General features: G+C 48.8%; 1 protein-coding gene and 1 long non-coding RNA gene across 2 annotated transcripts; both read right to left on the reverse strand.

The window, feature by feature from the left end:
- Positions 1-1492: 1492 nt before the first annotated feature.
- LOC119514689 (spermatid maturation protein 1-like) lies at positions 1493-3457 on the reverse strand. The gene is made up of 5 exons (XM_037810473.1): positions 3438-3457; positions 2456-2622; positions 2068-2233; positions 1751-1964; positions 1493-1630 (listed from the first exon to the last, which is right to left on the reverse strand). Exons 1-5 carry the CDS (start codon positions 3455-3457, stop codon positions 1493-1495), a joined length of 705 nt encoding a protein of 234 aa, XP_037666401.1.
- Positions 3458-3565: 108 nt separating this feature from the next.
- Positions 3566-17543, reverse strand: LOC119513076. Its single transcript, XR_005212547.1, has 6 exons — positions 17496-17543; positions 6402-6485; positions 5875-5974; positions 5528-5713; positions 4413-4563; positions 3566-3596 (listed from the first exon to the last, which is right to left on the reverse strand). It is a non-coding gene; the product is annotated as an uncharacterized LOC119513076 (long non-coding RNA).
- Positions 17544-17781: the final 238 nt, after the last annotated feature.

The raw sequence follows: 17781 nt of genomic DNA on the forward strand, positions 1-17781 counted from the left end.
TGGAGTCAAAGAGGGGATGGAGAGAGCTTGCTTAGAGGTCCAGAGAGCTGGGCCCTGGGACCCCCTTCTTTCTCCCCATTCTCCTTCCTTCCCTCCCATCCTGCCAAGGGTAGGAATGCTTCTGGGAACAGAGGTGTCATTTTCAAAGATGACTGTCTCTCTCCCCAGAGCCTTAGCTCAAAGGCGTCCTCACCAAACTGTTCTGCTGCCAGGGTTTCTACCCCAAAGCTCCCCAGCTGGGCAGTGTCAGCACTCAGGCTGCAAAGAAAGCTCAGGGCTGCTCAGCCTGCAGAGAACAAAGCTTTATTGCACAGGCCCCCTGAGACAACACACCATACAATGCAATTTGGATACAAAGTAACACCCACAAAGCCTCTAGCCTCAAACATGCATCAACACTCAAGATTCCCTAGGACATGAACACTTACCCCCTCAGCAGGAATTCCTCCCCTGTCCTCTTTAAAGCTGAGGTCCTCAGGGTAATGGGTCTGGAATAAAAATATTAAGTGACATAAAGCCTTGACCCCTAGATAGGAGACCCCAATTCAACAAGTCCCACCTGTTTTCCCTACATGTCAGGGCAAGGAGGGGGAGGGCTTCCTGGGATCTTAACCTCAAACACCCCCAGAGCTTCTAATTGATATAGAACTTGCTTTACCTTATAACCTCAGCTGGGCTTTAGGTGCAAAAAAAAAAGGGCGTGACCAGATCTTTCTGAAAGACGTAGAGAGCTGGGGCAGGCCTGGGGTACACCCGGAGCCCACTAGCGAGCTGGGAGGGAGACTCCCAGTTGCCTCAGACCTGGGCTGGGTGGACAGAGGAGCCCCTGAGAGAGACGCAGGGCACAGTCAGGTCACTTTTCCTCAGGCTCTTTCTACTTCTGGCTTGTTGCAGGAGGGGTGGCGGCCCCCTCACCCACACAGACCCCACTCAGGCTCCATCCATCTCCTGGTGCCACTCCAAGGGCTCTAGGTCTACACTCCACGCTTTCTTTATTAAAGACGATTTATACAACCAAGTGTTGTCTGTCTGTCCTCCCCTTGTCTGGAATCCTGGCAGCTGAGAGAATGGGGTGCAGGGTTTGAGAAAGTGGTGTGAGGTCAGCTGTGGGAAAGTTGATCTGACACTAAGATAGGAAGAGAGAGATGGAGGAGAATGGGAAACTGAGGCCGAGGGGCGGGTTGAGTTAGAGTGAGAAGAGAGGCACAGGCCGGGCTCCCTTAGCTGCCACCTCCCCCCACCTGGATCCCACCAGCCCCCACTGTGTCCCCTGACCCAGCCCAGGTCCAGGGAATCCTCAGCACAATTAGGAGAGTGTCTTCCCCCCACCCCTCAAACCCAACTTCCCATTTTGGGACAGATGAACAATGGTCTGAAGGAAAGGCTGCCACTGTGTCTGTCTGTGGGTGGTGGGCACCGGCAGTTACTAGAGCGGGGCGGGTGGGCTAGCGGCAGCACCCCCTACAACAGGTGCACAATCCTGGGCTCCTGGTCACTTCCCCTGCACTGGCAGTCCCGGTGGGTCACAGAGAAAACTCGCTGAGGGACGCAGGTGGGCTAGGACCCCCAGGACGCTGATGCTGTTGCTGGGGGCTCTGGGGGTGCCACTCACTCCCGGTAAGTCTGGACCCTGAGAGGGCAGTGCCAGGGGCTGGGATTTAGCCGAGTGCCATGGTTCCTCTTGGTTGGGGCCCGTGGGTGGGAGGTCTCACCCCCGATGTTCAAGAGAGGATGTCGAGTGGGTACACACAGGGTACACATAAGCCTCGAGGCCCAGCTCAGAGTGGATCTGAGTTTTGAGGGGCCTTCCCTCTATGGTCTCCTGGGAGCAGATGGTCTGGGCAGCTGACTCCAGGCTGTCCTGGGCCCAGGGCGCCCACATCTCCTGGGCGAGTTTGGAGGCTTCCCAGCCCTTGGGACAATCCCAGTTGTGGGAGCAGATGGCTGGGTGCAGGTCTCGGGGGCTTCTCGTTGCGGGAGACAGTGGCCCAGGCTAAGAGGCAGTGGGCACGGCAGGTGGGGAAGCCTCGATGAGGGTGTCGGTGAGCGGGGGGTCACAGTCATTGCCACAGGGTCCACGGGGCATCCAAGTGGACGTCCTTGGCGCTCTGCTTCCTCGAGGGCTGTGAGGTGTGCCGCTTCCTGGTGAAGAGGACTTGAGGGCTTCTGTGGATGGGGGAGAGGTGAGGGGTGGAGAGGCGGCCCAGGGAGGGAAGCTGTGCAGCCCCCGTGGCTGTGAGGGCAGAAGGGGAAGGGGCCGACCTAGTGCTGGGGCTTAGAAGGCCCTTTCTCCTTTGCCCAAATGCACACCCCATTTCCTTTCTCAAATATTATAGATGACCCGGAATAAGAAGAAAGGGAGTTGGTGCCAGAGCTAGGTGGGGGAGGACACGGTGAGCCCAGGCAGGCCGTGGCCCTCGGGCCTGCCCCCAGCTGCCCCACAGGGTGCCCCCACCTGGCCCTGCCCTGACCAGGGTCGCCGTGTTGACGCCGAGATTGATAGAGACGACGAGGCCCAGCAGCACCAGGATGGTGTTGCCCAGGTCCTGGCAGGTATTGGTGTTGGGGCTGTGACACGAGGCCCACGTGGGCTGTGGCCGCTCACCTCGGCCATTGGGGTCCCTAGTGTGAGAAGGAGATTAAGTTTAGCTTTCACACAGGGGGGAGGTGACACGGGAGGACGGTAGAAGTCAGGAAGCCAAGGTGTAGTTGAGGGCTGCTCCTCCTGTTTATCTGCCTGTTGTCCCTGCATGGTGGAGACTCGGGGGTGGAGGCTCCTAAGTAGCCTCCTAATTCGTTACCAACTGGCTCTGCAACTAAGGAGCAAAGAAAAGAGGCCACGGAGCATAGGTGTCAGTGCCTTTTTGGGCAGAACCGTTATTGTCAGGGTTGGAGACGTGTTTCAAATGTTTCTTATTTCAAATGTGTCAGATTTGTGCAGGTTAGTTAGGCCTGTCCAATAGACTGTAACCTCTGGAGTAGCCAATGGAGAAATACGGGAGGGTCTGGCGTGTCAGGCTTCGGGAATAAATAGTGCTGCGTTCTATTGTTCTCTGCACCAGCCACCACAGTTTGGTTGTCTGCCTCCCGACCCCTTCATGCAAGATCGTGAATAAATTTCTTTTCTTCTCCACAGTCGGATGAGAGTTTATTCTCTTTCAGGTATGGCTTTCTTTCTAACACTAGGGTTTCCTGAGTCCCTAAGCCCCCAGCCTACGGTGCCCCCCAGTCTGCCAGCCCACCTGCCTGGACCAGAGGTCCCTGGGGGCTGCGAAGTGGGTCACGAAGGCGCTGGGCGCTCCCTCACAATGTGCCAAGGTGCCACTGTGACTCCTGGGTTGGTTGACCCTCTGGGCTGGGCCCAGGGCAAACCCCTCCCTGGTTGGTGCCTCTCCTTTAGCCCGACCCCCGTACCAGCCCACAGGCCCTCTGGCCACCTTGTCGGCTGCCCCCCCATCAGTCCCTTTTGCCTCCTGTATGCTAGGCTGCGGCCTCTGCACGCACTCAGGGGCTGATCTTAACTTACGTTTATGTGTCAACTTGGCCAGGTGATGGTCTCCAGGTGTCTGGTCAAGGAAGCACTGGCCTAACCATTACTGCAAGCACATTTAGGGCTGGTTAATAAAGCAGAAGGCTGGTTTAGTAAATCCTCAATCCTTTCACTGCCCCTGTGACTGATTACATCAGCGAAGGGCATGTCTTCCACTATGAGAGAATGAAGTCAGCTGGATTTAATCCAATCACTGGAAGGCTTTTATGAAAGAGAGAGAGTGGACCTTCACTTCTTCGGCTTTCCTGAGGAGTTCATTGAACACCTTCATCAGAGTTGCCAGGTCACTGTCAGCCCTACGGAATTTGGACTCGCATATCCCCAGAGTTCCATGAGGTACTTTTATAAATCTCATGTTTACAGAGATCTCCTGTTGGTTGTTTTTCATATAAGCAGTGAATGAAATCTCAGGAGAAAATACTCTTTTTGTTAGGGGATAGTGGACATTTGTATATCACGAAATTACAATCCTCAAATTGAGGGAACTACAGGGCAGAAGGCTGGGTGGACGGGGGCCTTAGATTGAAGAAAGTATAGGAGATGTTATAATGTAGATTATACATTGAATTGTGGGGTAATCTGGAGGGGCCAGCACTGGGAGCTGCTGAGTTTCCTAGTGGAAAAACAAGGAGAGACAACTAGGAAGGCAAGAAGAGAAGGCCTGCTATTAGGAGAAAAGAGAGGGAAGGTGGGGGGCAAGGGGAGCCCAGATAGTGACGCATCAATCAAAGTCAAGGAGAGCCAGTGGAAGGACTCCCCATTCCGGCAGGCCCAGCCCCTACTGAGTAGAGCCTGTGTGTGAGTGCCATCGCCTTGTGCCCCGAGAATTCCTGCGTGGCCTTTGTTGTCAGGGGAACCTTACCCCCGTCAGAAGCGGCCAGCCCAGTCCCTTGGAAGGCACAGCCCCGACCAGGACAAGGATCCCTTCCTATGCTCAAGGCAGAGGTCCTCAAGCCTCCCCAGCTGGGCAGCGTCAGCACTCGGGCTGCAAGAAAAGCTCAGGGCTGCTCAGCCTGCAGAGAAACAAAGCTTTATTGCACAGGCAATACAATGCAATTTGGATTCAAAGTAGCACCCACAAAGCCTCTAGCCTCAAACATCCACCAACACTCCAGATTCCTCTAGGACATTTAGTTAAGAAAGTAACAAGCTTGAAATATACATACCTCCACCCACCCCCCACAGGTCAAACCAATGTCTACTTTCCCATGTTTCGTCTAGTAGCCATAGTCCCACACCTGCACCCCAGCACCCTCTGGGCCTCCTGTGTTGCCGGAGCCAGCACAGGAATGACACTGAACCAATGTTTGCTGCATTTAAGCAGTGAATGAAATCTCAGGAGCAGCTGAGTAAGTTTCATCAGTCTCCCCCTCTACCGGTTTGTATATATGATGTCCCCCAGAAAAAGCCATATTCTTTAATGCAATCTTGTGGGGGCAGACATAGTGTGGATTGGGTTGGAACCTGTTAGTTCAGTATTTCCTTGGAGGTGTGGCCACGCCCATTCAGCACTGGCCCTGATTAGTTCAGTGCAGCTCTGTGAAAGCTCACACCGAAGGCGCTGGTAGTTAGCCAGCGGTCCCTGAGACGGACATTTTGAAGACAGCCGTCGGAAGCTGATGCAGACATTTTGGAGAAAGCCATTTTGAAATGCAACCTGGGAGCAAGCGGATACCAGCCACGTGCCTTCCCAGCTAACAGGTTTTCCAGACGCCATTGGCCATCCTCCAGCGAAGGTACCCGATTGTTGATTTGTTACCTTGGACAAGTTTTAGCCTTAAGACTGTAACTGTGTAACCAAATAAACCCCGTTTTATACAAGGCAATCGATTTCTGCTGTTTTGCATTCCGGTGGCATTAGCAAATCCTAACACCTCCCTACCCCCACACCCCAACACCTTCCCCCCCCCCCCCCCCCCCGTTTTTTCCATTGCGGAGCGTCTTCCTCGCCTCCACACACGATTTGATCCCTCTTACCTTCCTCTGAACGATTTTAACCTCAAAAAATCATTCAACTTTCAGCGTCCTCCCCAGCCCTGAGAGGTCTGTCGCCGCGGTCCCGAAGGTCCGCCGTCCCACGCACCCAGCAGTTTCCCGAGTCTCATTCCACGCAGCGCGTGCATTCCAGGCCCGCGTCCCGGGCGGTCTGCAGGCGCCTGTTCCCTGCAACAAACGACACGTCCGGAGAGTAGGCTCTTTTGACAAGACCGCTCCCCTGGCTGCGGGTCTTGGCGGGGCTCGGCAACCACCGCAAGGGCGAAAGCAGGAGACAGGCACTTCTGGGTCTGGGCGCGCGGCGCGCTGTCGGGGAAAGCGCCACTCACCGCGTCGCATGCTCCCGCGGCGATCCCTGTGTACTGGGGTCCGCCGGCTCCCGACCCTCTGGGTTCTGCAGCATCAGCTGCTGGGCAGAGCTGCCCCACCCTGAGAGCGATGCAGTATCACAGGGCCCCTGCCCATCCCGGGCCAGGCCGCAGACCCTCCCCGCGGGGCCCTCTCGGGAAGGTCACTGGTCCGGGTTTCATTCATCGCTGGGGGAGATCCTGAGCCCACCCCTCTGACTTCAATACGGCCCAAGAACGGAAAGGGGCACCGTGATTCCCACCGCCAGGGAGGAGGGGTCTTTGCCCCCCTTCCAAGCCCACTTTTCTAGACCCACTCATCATAGAAGCCACGGAGGATAAGTTTACTGCCCCCAGGGCTGCCCCACCCTCTAACCTCCTGTTCCACGGGGAACAAATCCGATGATTCTGGGGTTCTCCCCAAATCACAAAACATTTGAGTGCACATAGTGGGATTCAGCAACACTCCCCAAATAAAATTAGGAAAAATATCCGGGTGCAAACTGTACCTTATTCTGGTGGTGGCAGTTGTCAGTCATCAATCTCTTCCCCTGGGAGAACTGACAACAAAGGACAGTGCAAGAGACCGGTATCTAGACACAGAGCAGAGAGAAGGTTTCCCCAAGTCAGGAGACGACTGAGTAGTGAACACCCCCGAGAACAGAGCATGGAACTCTAGGGCCTCCCCTATTTTCGCCTCCTCGCCCACCTGTCCATCGGGTCCTTCCTGTCCTGACCCTCCTGGTGGGTGTCTGAGAGGACCCGGACGCATCATGTAGAAGCAGAGAGCGCGGTCCAGGACAGAGAGTCGCCCGCTCCCTGGAAGATGTCCAGAGCGCCGCGCCCTCCCACGACCTCGCGGAGCAGCTCTGGCTACAGCCTCCTGTGGCTTCTTTGCTCGTGCCCAGGCCATGTGATGTGGGAGTCCGGCTCGGGATCTCCGCCATCCAAGTCGGGGACAACCAGCACAGCGGCGACTGGGCCATGAGTACCCAGGTGTGGGATGGGCTCTAGGCCTCCGCCAGGGCCCTGGGTCAGCGTGTGCTTAAAGGAAGCACAGAGGGGCCTGGGTGCACAGAGGGGCCCTGTGGCCACAGCTCTACCACGCAGCGAAGGCCCCCTGCCCGCCGCTTTCTGCAGAGCGCCCTACCATCCCCCCACCAGTTTTCTGCAGCCCTTTGGTGCAGGAATCTAGGGATATGGATTCCCAAATCGGGCGCCGTTTCCAAGGCAGCCGGCTCCGAAGTGGGGAGGGCTTTAGAGTAGTAGAAAGGCAAGTTGGGGGCAGGACTGGGGGAGAGATGCATGTCTGCTTTGGATCCCAAATCTAAGAGTGATGACTTGGTTTTTTGAGTGAAACACAGCGAGCTGGGAATCCTGACTTTGCTACAGATGTGTGATCTTGGAAAAGTCTACATTTAACCTCTCTCAGCATGGTGTTCAAATCTGCAAGAAGGGGCTAACACTACTTGCATCAAAGGGATGTTTGAGGATTACGTGGGCTCGTGTGTGAAGGGCTGGTACATGCTTATTCCTCCACTGAACAACCATCAAGCAGTCAGTCAACAAAACCTATGTTACTGTGACTGAAACTATTCTACTGCTAATGGGTAGGGAAACAAGAGTGGCAGTGTGCCTGTCCTCCTTCAATGCATATTCTAGTGGCAAGGAGTTTAAAAATATGTAAACAAATACATGAGATCTTTTCTGGTGCTAAGTATTTTTAAAAAAATGAAATTTGATTCTGCGATAATTGGACAGATGGACAACTTCAGTTAGGATGCTCTGGGAAGACCTTCTGAAGCAGGTGACCTTTGAACCTGGCCTTTGCCCACAGATGTCATTTGTGGTTTGCAGCCCTGCCGCGGGCCTGTGCCCTATAAACACAGGGATTCTGAGACCAACCTCGATGTGAATCTTTCCATACCTGTTTGCCTTCTCATCTAATCATATCCAGTTATACGCACACACACAGATTTCTGTCTAATCAAGTATATAAGCTCTGCCCCTGCAGCCCCACACTCCTCTCCGTCTGCTCTTACAGCAGGGTGGCCTCCTTGCCAGACATGATTCCACCTTAGGGTTTTTCTACTGACTGTTTTCTCTGCCTGGGATGAGATCCCACTCACCCCCATATCCCCATGGCTGACCCCCTCACCTCCTTCAAGACGATGCAAATCAGGCCTAGCCCAACCACCCTACTTCATACTGTGATACAGCCCACCCCCTACTCCTAATCCCCCCCACTGTACAGTAATTTTAAATTTTTTCTATTTGTTATGCATAGGTTGCTGGTGCATCCCCAGTGCCTGCAAGAGTACTGGCACCTGATAGCACCTGGAGGAATGAAGGAATGTACGCGAGTGATTCACATCACAGAAGTCAGCAGAGACTTTCAGTGCAATATGGAACAGAAATCCCTCTAAAACTACAGTCAAGGAATAGAAAAGTTACAATCTCATAGGACAACAAGAATTGCAGAAAATACAGTAACGAATGAGATGTCAAAAAAGGTTTGGAAGATTGAAAGCAGATGAATAAAAATCTGCTTTAGCAGAGCAGGGAAAGCTGAAGCCCAGGTCTGCAGAGTTTCAGAAGGAGCCTATTGACCTGCAGAACTAGGTAGGGTCAGGAACCGGAGGTGCCGAGTCTCTCTGAAGTGGGGGTGGGAAGACTGAAAGCAGCAATTTTTGTTGAAAGTGTGTAATAGGAGCAGTTAGATACCTAGATCCTCCCACCCTTGCCAGCCTACAGGGCCTGGTCACTGCCACCCATCACTACTGTTTAGTTTCTGCAGAGGCTCTACTAGACAGATTACAGCTTCCAGACCATCAGCCACAGTTGAAGGGCAGAGTGCGGTATTGTGTTCTAAAGGGTGAAGGGGCAAGCAAGTGACGGTCCACATCCTCACCAGTGAGCCCTACACACTGGTTCTTTTCCCCATCGACTCTCAGATTGCTGAGCCAGGATGATAACCCACTGTGCTGGTTTGAATGTATTATGTCCCCCAAAATGCCATTTTCTTTGATCCAGTCTTTTGTGGGCAGAGATGTTAGTGTTGATTAGATTGTAATTCTTTGAATGTTTCCATGGAGATGTGACCCATCCAATGGTAGGTGATAACTCTGATTAGATAATTTCCATGGAGGCGTGGCCCTACCCATTCAGCGGGGGCCTTAATTAGTTCACTGGAGCACTATATAAGCTCAGACCGAAGGAGCAAGCTTGCTACAGCCAAGAGGGACACTCTGAAGAATGCCCAGGAGCTGAGAGAGGAGCTGCACATGAGAGATAGTTTAAAGGCAGTCATGGAAAGCAGACTTTTGCTCCGGAGAAGCTAAGAGAGGACAAACACCCCAAGAGCAACTGAGTGACATTTTGAAGAGGAGCTGCAGTCTAGAGAGGGACGTCTGGGAGAAAGCCATTTTGAAACCAGAACTTGGAGCAGATGCCAGCCACATGCCTTCCTGGCTAACAGAGGTTTTCCAGACACCATTGGCCATCCTCCAGTGAAGGTACCCAATTGCTGATGTGTTACCTTGGACACTGTATGGTCTTAAGACTGTAACTGCGTAACCAAATAAACCCCTTTTGTAAAAGCCTGTCCATTTCTGGTGTTCTGCATTCTGGCAGCATTAGCAAACTAGAACACCCACCGATTGTACTCCTAGGGGCTTACCCAAGAGAAGTGGAAGCACCTGGCCATACAAAGCCTTGTACACACATCTTCACAGAAGCTTGACATGTTCTAGCCCAAAACTGGAAAGAACCCAAATGCCCATCAAAGCTAAATAGATAAATTGTGGTATATCCATACAATGCACTGTTAGGAATGCTGTGTAGCAATTAAAAGGAACATATGCATACACAACTCTGCAGATGAAACTCAAAATAATTATACTAAGTGAAAGAAACTAGCTCCAGAAAAGTACCCACTGTATGATCCCAATTATATAAAATTCTATGAAATGAAAACTAATCAATGGTAACAACAGAATAGTAGTTGCCTGGGGATGGGGCAGCAGAAGGTGGTACAGAGAGGGACAGGAAGGTGGGATTAGAAAGGGGCAAGAGATGATTTAGAGGCATGATGCATATGTTTATCATCTTGATTATGGTGATGATTTCATGGCTATGTACGCATGTGAAAACTTGTAAAATTTTACACATTAACTATATACATTTATTGTTTGTCAATTATACTTGAATATAGCAAAAGGAAGGAAGGGAGAGAAGGAGGAATGGCTTGCCTCATAACATGGTGGCTGGATACCAAGGGTGAGTGTACCAAGAAAAAGAGGGGGTCAGGGAGAAGCTATATCCTTTTATGACCCGGCCATGGAAGTCTCAAAGCATCACTTCCACCCTACCCTATGGTGGATTCAAGGGGACAGAACTAGACCCCACCTCTCAGCAGGTGGAATGTCAGTCACACTGTAAGAAGAGTATGTGTATAATATACATACAATATATGTATATACATAATGTGCCACACCCATCAAACCTCCCACACTTGCACATTAAAAACCGTTTACCCAGGAGTTCTTAGGCTGACAATCACGTTTGGTTTGCCATCACCCTACCCAGAAGACAGAGCCCTACTTTATCTGGTTCTCTCCCCAACTTCTTTGACTCTCAGGACTCTCAGAAGACACATATGACCATTCAGAATCCCAGATCATGGACATTATTGGAAACATCTCCGATCCTTTTGGTTTATTGCTAGGTCAGCAAAAAGTAATTTTGGCACTGGTGATGGAACTGGGACCCATCCCAGGAAGACCTTCGTGAGCCAGGAGACCAGCCCATGGCTGAGCAGGGGGCAGGCTCATTCACTCCCCATCAAGGCCCCAGTTATAAGGGGCCCATCCCTATTCCCTGTTGAGAACCTGTCCTGGGGTCTCTCTGTCTATGTTTCATGTTTGCCCTCCTCCTATCCCAGCCTGGTGTTTCTGGCTCTCAGTTTCACCTTCTGAATGGGGCAGTCTCAGAGGATCATACAATGGAAGATCAAGTATGGGTAGAAGGTGACTTCCACAGGATGGAGGTGATGCTAGAGCAACGGCTGGGAGTGATGGGGGTGACACACAGGACACATGGGTCACCTTCAGAAGAGTTCCCATGGGGCAGAAACTAGGGCTTTCCAGGATCATCATGTTCAGATGGATCCAAGTAGACAGATTTTCCCTTCTCTTTAAAGAATAGGGAGATGTCCACATGGGGCCCTGTCAAAGAATGGATTCAAGAGCCATGGATTTAATGTTTCCGCTGTGTCATGCATTCTACTGGGGTGGGAGCGCTGGGCTGAGCTCTGTTCTTTCTGAGGGATCACTCCCCGGGGGAGAGGGGATTGCCAGGGCCCAGGGCCCTACAGAGGACACAGGCAATTCCTGTCTCCAGGGTGGGAGCACTACAGACTTCAGCATTCAGCCATGCAAAGTGCTCTTTCCAGTCCTTGACCCTGGAGCGGGGGAAGGAAGAGGGTTCCAGGGAACCTCTGAGTACCTGTGCTGTGCTGTGATTCCCTGGGATCCACTTTGTGCCTGTGGTGACCCATTGCAGGCTGCTGGCAGGATTCCCCTGGGAGTTAGGGAAACTGAGGGAGGAGAGCTGGAGAGGACAGGAATGCATGGGGGAGAAAGATGCTCGGGGGGAAGAGACTGGCCATAATATGAATGCTGACCTATTAGTCAGAGTCCTGGCTCTGTCCTTGCTTCCCTAGCAACCGCTGTTGAGCTGGTGGTTGCTAGGCAACGTGGGGCCATTGAGACAGTTGGGTAAGGCCCTCAGTCCGCGTGGGACACATAGAATATCACAGAGTATTGCTAACTCTGAAAGCAACTACAGGGTCCATGACTTCAATCTTTTCTTCTACTAATGGCTTTTATTGTACCAAAAAAATTAAAATAACAAACGGTACATGAAGTCTGGGGAAGTTGAAAAGGAAATTAGCCATGATCTTATCATACAAACAACGCAAGAACTACCATCTTTACCTTCCCTGTTCCAGACTTTCTCTCTACCCACGTATTTCCATCTTGTCGTCATCCTGGCACGTGTCATTTTAAATCTTGCTTTTTCGACTTTGATGTAAATCATCATAGGCATCCCTCAAGCTACTTAAACATTTTCAAAATAATCCTCTCTGCACACAGTTCCATGCAGTGGATACACCATAATCTAATGAACCATTATCCTCTTGTTGCAGCATTCTGTTTGCTTCTGACTTTTGCCATGACAAACAGTACTGCAATACACATCTTTCTGCAGACAGCTTTCCTTTTTCTTTTAGATCATTGTCTTGAAATCAAGATGAAGGAGGGGGAAGACTGTATCAAAGGACACAAGTATTACTCTGACTTTCTATGACTTTCTAAATGTGGCCATTTTCTCCACACTGAGCAACGTGAAGATGTACTAATCTCCCCTCACCTGCTCTAGTACCGTACGTAATTCCTTCACTCGTGCAAAGAGGAACTGAGACCATCTGAAGAGAGAGGATCAGCCCAAGGTCTCACAGCCACAAACAACTCTAGTTCCAGGTCCCCGGCCTGACCCCAGGTATTGAGTTGAATTGAATTCAGCTAATTCCTCAACTCGCTCCTATGGAACAAGCCACAGGCATAATTCTTTTTTCACCTAAACATTCTGAGTGTGTGTTTGTGTGGACAAACTTATTACAGACTGGAAAGATGGAAATGGGTCTTTGGGGTCAGCTGGACAAGTCATCATTGGCACAAAGCCCAGGCCCTTCTGCCTGAAACTGCCTTTGGCCTGGACTCAGGAATATTCAGAACAGCCCATCATGCAATAGAAGTGTTTCTGCAGCAGAGTTTGGGGCCAGGGCCCTATATCCCTTCATTAAATAAAGTTTCTTGTGGGCTGCAATATGGCAGGCCCTGTGGATATAAGTGTAAACAAGGACAACATGGTCCCTTGGAAAATGGAGCTTGTGGTCTGATGGGAAAGACAAGCAAATCAATGGAGCAATGATACAGAGAAGACAAGTGCTCTGACGGGGAAGCCCATTGGCTCCATCCTCTCTCCCCAAAGCCATGCCCCATGTTTCCCTCAAGCCACTCTTACCACCACTGCCCGCAGGCCCAGGGGCTCTCTCTCTCCTTCAGACCTTGCCCCTCTGCCTGGTGGGTCATCTGCACATTACAGGCTCTGGTGAGCCATGGAGAGTACAAGGCTCAAGAAGAGGCATCAGGATCCACATGTTGAAAAGACAAAGTCTTTAGGGGCAGATAACTTGTTCACTAAATACCCCTGAAGACATTGGAGCAAGCTTGGCTTTGGCCATTGTTTCTGTCTCAGCCTCCACTCATGTGGCTCACCCCTCATGGGAACCTACGGGGACTGGGAAGGGAAAGGCACTAATATCTGCCTATTCTGGTGGGCACCCTTAGGCATAATAGAGATAAGCCTTTTTAGGTTCTAATGAATTGGAATAGCTAGAATTATGTGCTGGTTTGAATGTGTTATGTCCCCCAGAAAATGTCATATTCTTCGATGCAATCTTGTGGGACAGACATATTAGTGGGGATTAAATTGGAATATCTGGATTAGGATGTTTGCATGAAAATGCACCCCACCCAAGTGTAGGTGATAACTCCAATGAGATAATTTCCATGGAAGCATGGCCACACCCATTGAAGCTGGGCCTTTATCAGTGGAGCCATATAAATGAGCTGACAGGCAGAGGGAACTCAGCGCAGCTGTGAATGACATTTTGAAGAGGAGTCACAGTCAAGGGGGCCACTTTGAAGAAAGCACAGGAGCTGCAGATGAGACACAGTTTGGAGATGGCTGTTGAAAGCAGACTCTTGCTCCAGAGAAGCTAAGAGAGGACAAATACCCCAAGTACAACTAAGAGTGACATTTTTGAGGAACTGCATCCTAGAGAGGAACATCCTGGGAGAAAGCCATTTAGAAACCAGAACTTGGGAGCAGACACCAGCCACATGCCTTCCCAGCTAACAGAGGTTTTTCCGGATACCATTGGCCATCTTCCAGTGAAGGTACCCCATTGCTGATGTATTACCCTGGACACTTTATGGCCTTAAGGGTATAACTCTATAAGCAAATAAACCCCCTTTTATAAAAGCCAATCCATCTCTGGTGTTTTGCATTCTGGCAGCATTAGCAAACTAGAACACATTAAATACCTGAAACTATCAATCTACAACCCAGAACCCTTGAATCTTGAAGATGATTGTATAAAAATGTAGCTTATGAGGGGTGACAATGTGATTGGGAAAGCCATATGGACCACACTCCCCTTTGTCCAGTGTATGGATGGATGAGTAGAAAAATGGGGGCAAAAAAAAAAAAAAGCACCCGGTGATCTTTTTTACTTTAATTGTTCTTTGTCACTTTAATTTTTATTCTTAGTACATTTGTGTGTATGTGGTAATGAAAAAGTTCAAATATTAATTTTGGTGATGGATGCACAACTACATGGTGGTACTGTGAACAACTGATTGTACGCTTTGTATGGTATGTGAATATGTCTCAATCAAATTGAATTATTTAAAGAAAAACCCACTCTTAGCTAATGGAGCAGTCTGAGCAAGAACATAAACAAAAATGTTCCATAATGTAACAATCTCTCTGACATCAATTCCTTATCTTAATCTAAACACCCCCAACATCAACTCCTTATCTTAAACACCCCTAACATCAACTCCTTATCCTTCCCTGAGCAAACCAATCCCCTGACTCTACTCCTTACTTTTCTATCTTACCCACCAACAATTATTCCCCCAACCCCCCTCCCAAAAAAGCTATAAAATTGTACTCCCACCTGTGTTCGAGGCTTCTGCCACTCTTAGAGTTCAGCCTGCCCATACAAGGCTACAATAAAGCTTTTTCCAATTGAAAATATATATATATATATATATATATATATATATATATATATATATGCATATATGCCTAAGATGTTTTGCTGATACAAATGAATTAAAAGATTTTTTTTCTTGCATTTCCATCTGAAACTGTCAAATCTTTATGTGACTTATATGACATTCATTTTTTTTTTAATTATTTTAACTTTTTTTGGGAAATGCTTTGAAATTTACAGGGCAGTTGCAAAACTAATGTAAAATCTATACAGAAAACTCCAGCATCCCTCCCTCCCAGATACATCAACTTTTAACATTTTGTCACATTTGTCATGTCATTCTATCCGTCTTATCCATATAACTTCTAAATATTTGAGATTAAGTTGTATACATCATGCTCCTTGAACATTTAATATTTCCATACATTTCCTAAGAACAAAGATATTCACTTATGTATCCATCTTAAGTATAGGTATCAAGTTCAAGAAGTCAACATTGACACAAAACTTATGGTCCATATTCCAGTTTTTTCATATGTCTCAATAATGTCCTTTTGGGCATTTTTCTCTTCCGTTATTAGAGCCAGTCCAGGCTAATGCATTGCATTTAATTGTCATTTTCTCTTTGGTCTCTTTCTTTTTTTTTTTTTAAATCTTCATTTTATTGAGATATATTCACATACCACACAGTCATACAAAACAAATCGTACATTCGATTGTTCACAGTACCATTACATAGTTGTACATTCATCACCCAAAGCACACACACAAAACTAACAAGAATAATAATTAAAGTGAAAAAGAGCAATTGAAGTAAAAAAGAACACTGGGTACCTTTGTCTGTTTGTTTCCTTCCCCTATTTTTCTACTCATCCATCCATAAACTAGACAAAGTGGAGTGTGGTCCTTATGGCTTTCCTAATCCCATTGTCACCCCTCATAAGCTACATTTTTATACAATTGTCTTCGAGATTCATGGGTTCTGGGTTGTAGTTTGATAGTTTCAGGTATCCACCACCAGCTACCCCAATTCTTTAGAACCTAAAAAGGGTTGTCTAAAGTGTGCATAAGAGTGCCCACCAGAGTGACCTCTCGGCTCCTTTTGGAATCTCTCTGCCACTGAAGCTTATTTCATTTCCTTTCACATACCCCTTTTGGTCAAGAAGATGTTCTCCGTCCCACGATGCCAGGTCTACATTCCCCCCCAGGAGTCATATTCCACGTTGCCAGGGAGATTCACTCCCCTGGGTGTCTGATCCCACGTAGGGGGGAGGGCAGTGATTTCACCTTTCAAGTTGGCTTAGCTAGAGAGAGGGGGCCACATCTGAGCAACAGAGAGGCATTCGGGAGGAGGCTCTTAGGCACAATTATAGGGAGGCCTAGCCTCTCCTTTGCAGCAACCATCTTCCCAAGGGTAAAACCTATGGTAGAGGGCTCAACCCATCAAACCACCAGTCCCCTATGTCTGTGGTCATGTTAGCAACCATGGAGGTGGGGTAGGCCAATACCCCTGCATTCTCCACAGGCTCCTCAAGGGGGCACTACATATTTTTTCCCTTGTTTTTTTTTTTTTTTTAAATCAACTGTATGAAAAAAAATTAAAAAAAAGAAAACATACAATAAAAGAACATTTCAAAGAGACCATAACAAGGGAGTAAGAAAAAGACAACTAACCTAAGATAACTGCTTTACTTCCAACATGTTCCTACTTTACCCCAAGAAAGTTACCTAATATAGCAACATTTCTGTGAACTTGTTCCTACTATATCCATCAGAAATTAACAGACCATAGTCATTCCTGGGCATTCCCAGAATGTTAAATTTACCCACAATAGCTTATCTGTTCTTCTTTGACTATTGTTCCCCCTTCCTTAACTGCTCCCTATCGCTAGCTCCCCTACATTCTACATTATAAACCATTTGTTTTACATTTTTCAAAGTTCACATTAGTGGTAGCATATAATATTTGTCTTTTTGTGCCTGGCTTATTTCGCTCAGCATTATGTCTTCTCCTATAGACTTTTATAATTCTATACTAGAGATGAAAGTCTTGAAAGTCACCTGCTGTCGATGCAAGAGTGCTGGAAAGGTTTTTGCTTTGCTTTTGTTTCTTAATCTAAAAACTTGCCTTTAAATTTTAAGAGCCCAGAAGGCTGGAGGACTTGTCATACAATCTATTCCATCATCACAGGAAGGAGTGCATCATGACAGAAACTTTTTTTCACTAAAAAAAAAAAAAAAAAAAAAAAAGAAACTTGACCAGTGGATGGGAAAGGGAAAATCAGAGGGGTTTGACTTGGTTTAGAGGCTGGTAGTTCCTGAGAAGAAAGCCAGAGCCCCACCATTCAGGGCTGAGCCCCTGTAGGAGAAACTCCCCCTAAGTTTGAGGAAAATCCTGATCTAGAGACACCCTTGCCAGGCTTCCAGTGGTACCCAGGAGACTGCAGGCCCGGTAGGGCAGCCTGTGCTCAAGAAGGAGAAGCAGTGTCTGCAGGAATTGACCAGACAAGATAATCCTCAGGGAGGGTGCACCTCACCCAACAGGGGAGGTGACATTCGCTGAGCATCCCCAAGCTCTCTGAGAAGCCATAAGTAGTGCAAGGGCCAGCACTGGTAGAGGCCTTGGGTTGGGACAAGTAGGAGGCAGAATGAGTGGCCTGTGGACATCAAAAGCAGGAAGTGGCACGAAGCAGAACAAGTTCTCCCTCAATAGAGGCCAGAGAGACAGAAAGATGACCACGGAGCAGACACTTACCTCCTACGACCCCATCCTTGCTGCCATGCTGTTATATGAGCCTCCCCAGATGCCACCCAGGGAAAAGGGAAGGACAAGGGCAGTAGTGATCCAAAAGCTCTGAGTCATTATCCAGAAGATAAGAAGCTACACTGAATTAGCAAGACTGTTTTCTTTTTCCATTCCTGAAAGTAACTAGGGGCCTGTGAGCTAAACTGAATTCAACAAAAAAGATAACAAAAGCATTAACTCTTTGCATGCCAGAGAATATAGTCACAAGCCAATACCCACTTGAGGTACAAAAAGA

This window comes from Choloepus didactylus, chromosome 18, assembly GCF_015220235.1.
Source record: "Choloepus didactylus isolate mChoDid1 chromosome 18, mChoDid1.pri, whole genome shotgun sequence".
Lineage (NCBI taxonomy): Eukaryota > Metazoa > Chordata > Mammalia > Pilosa > Megalonychidae > Choloepus > Choloepus didactylus.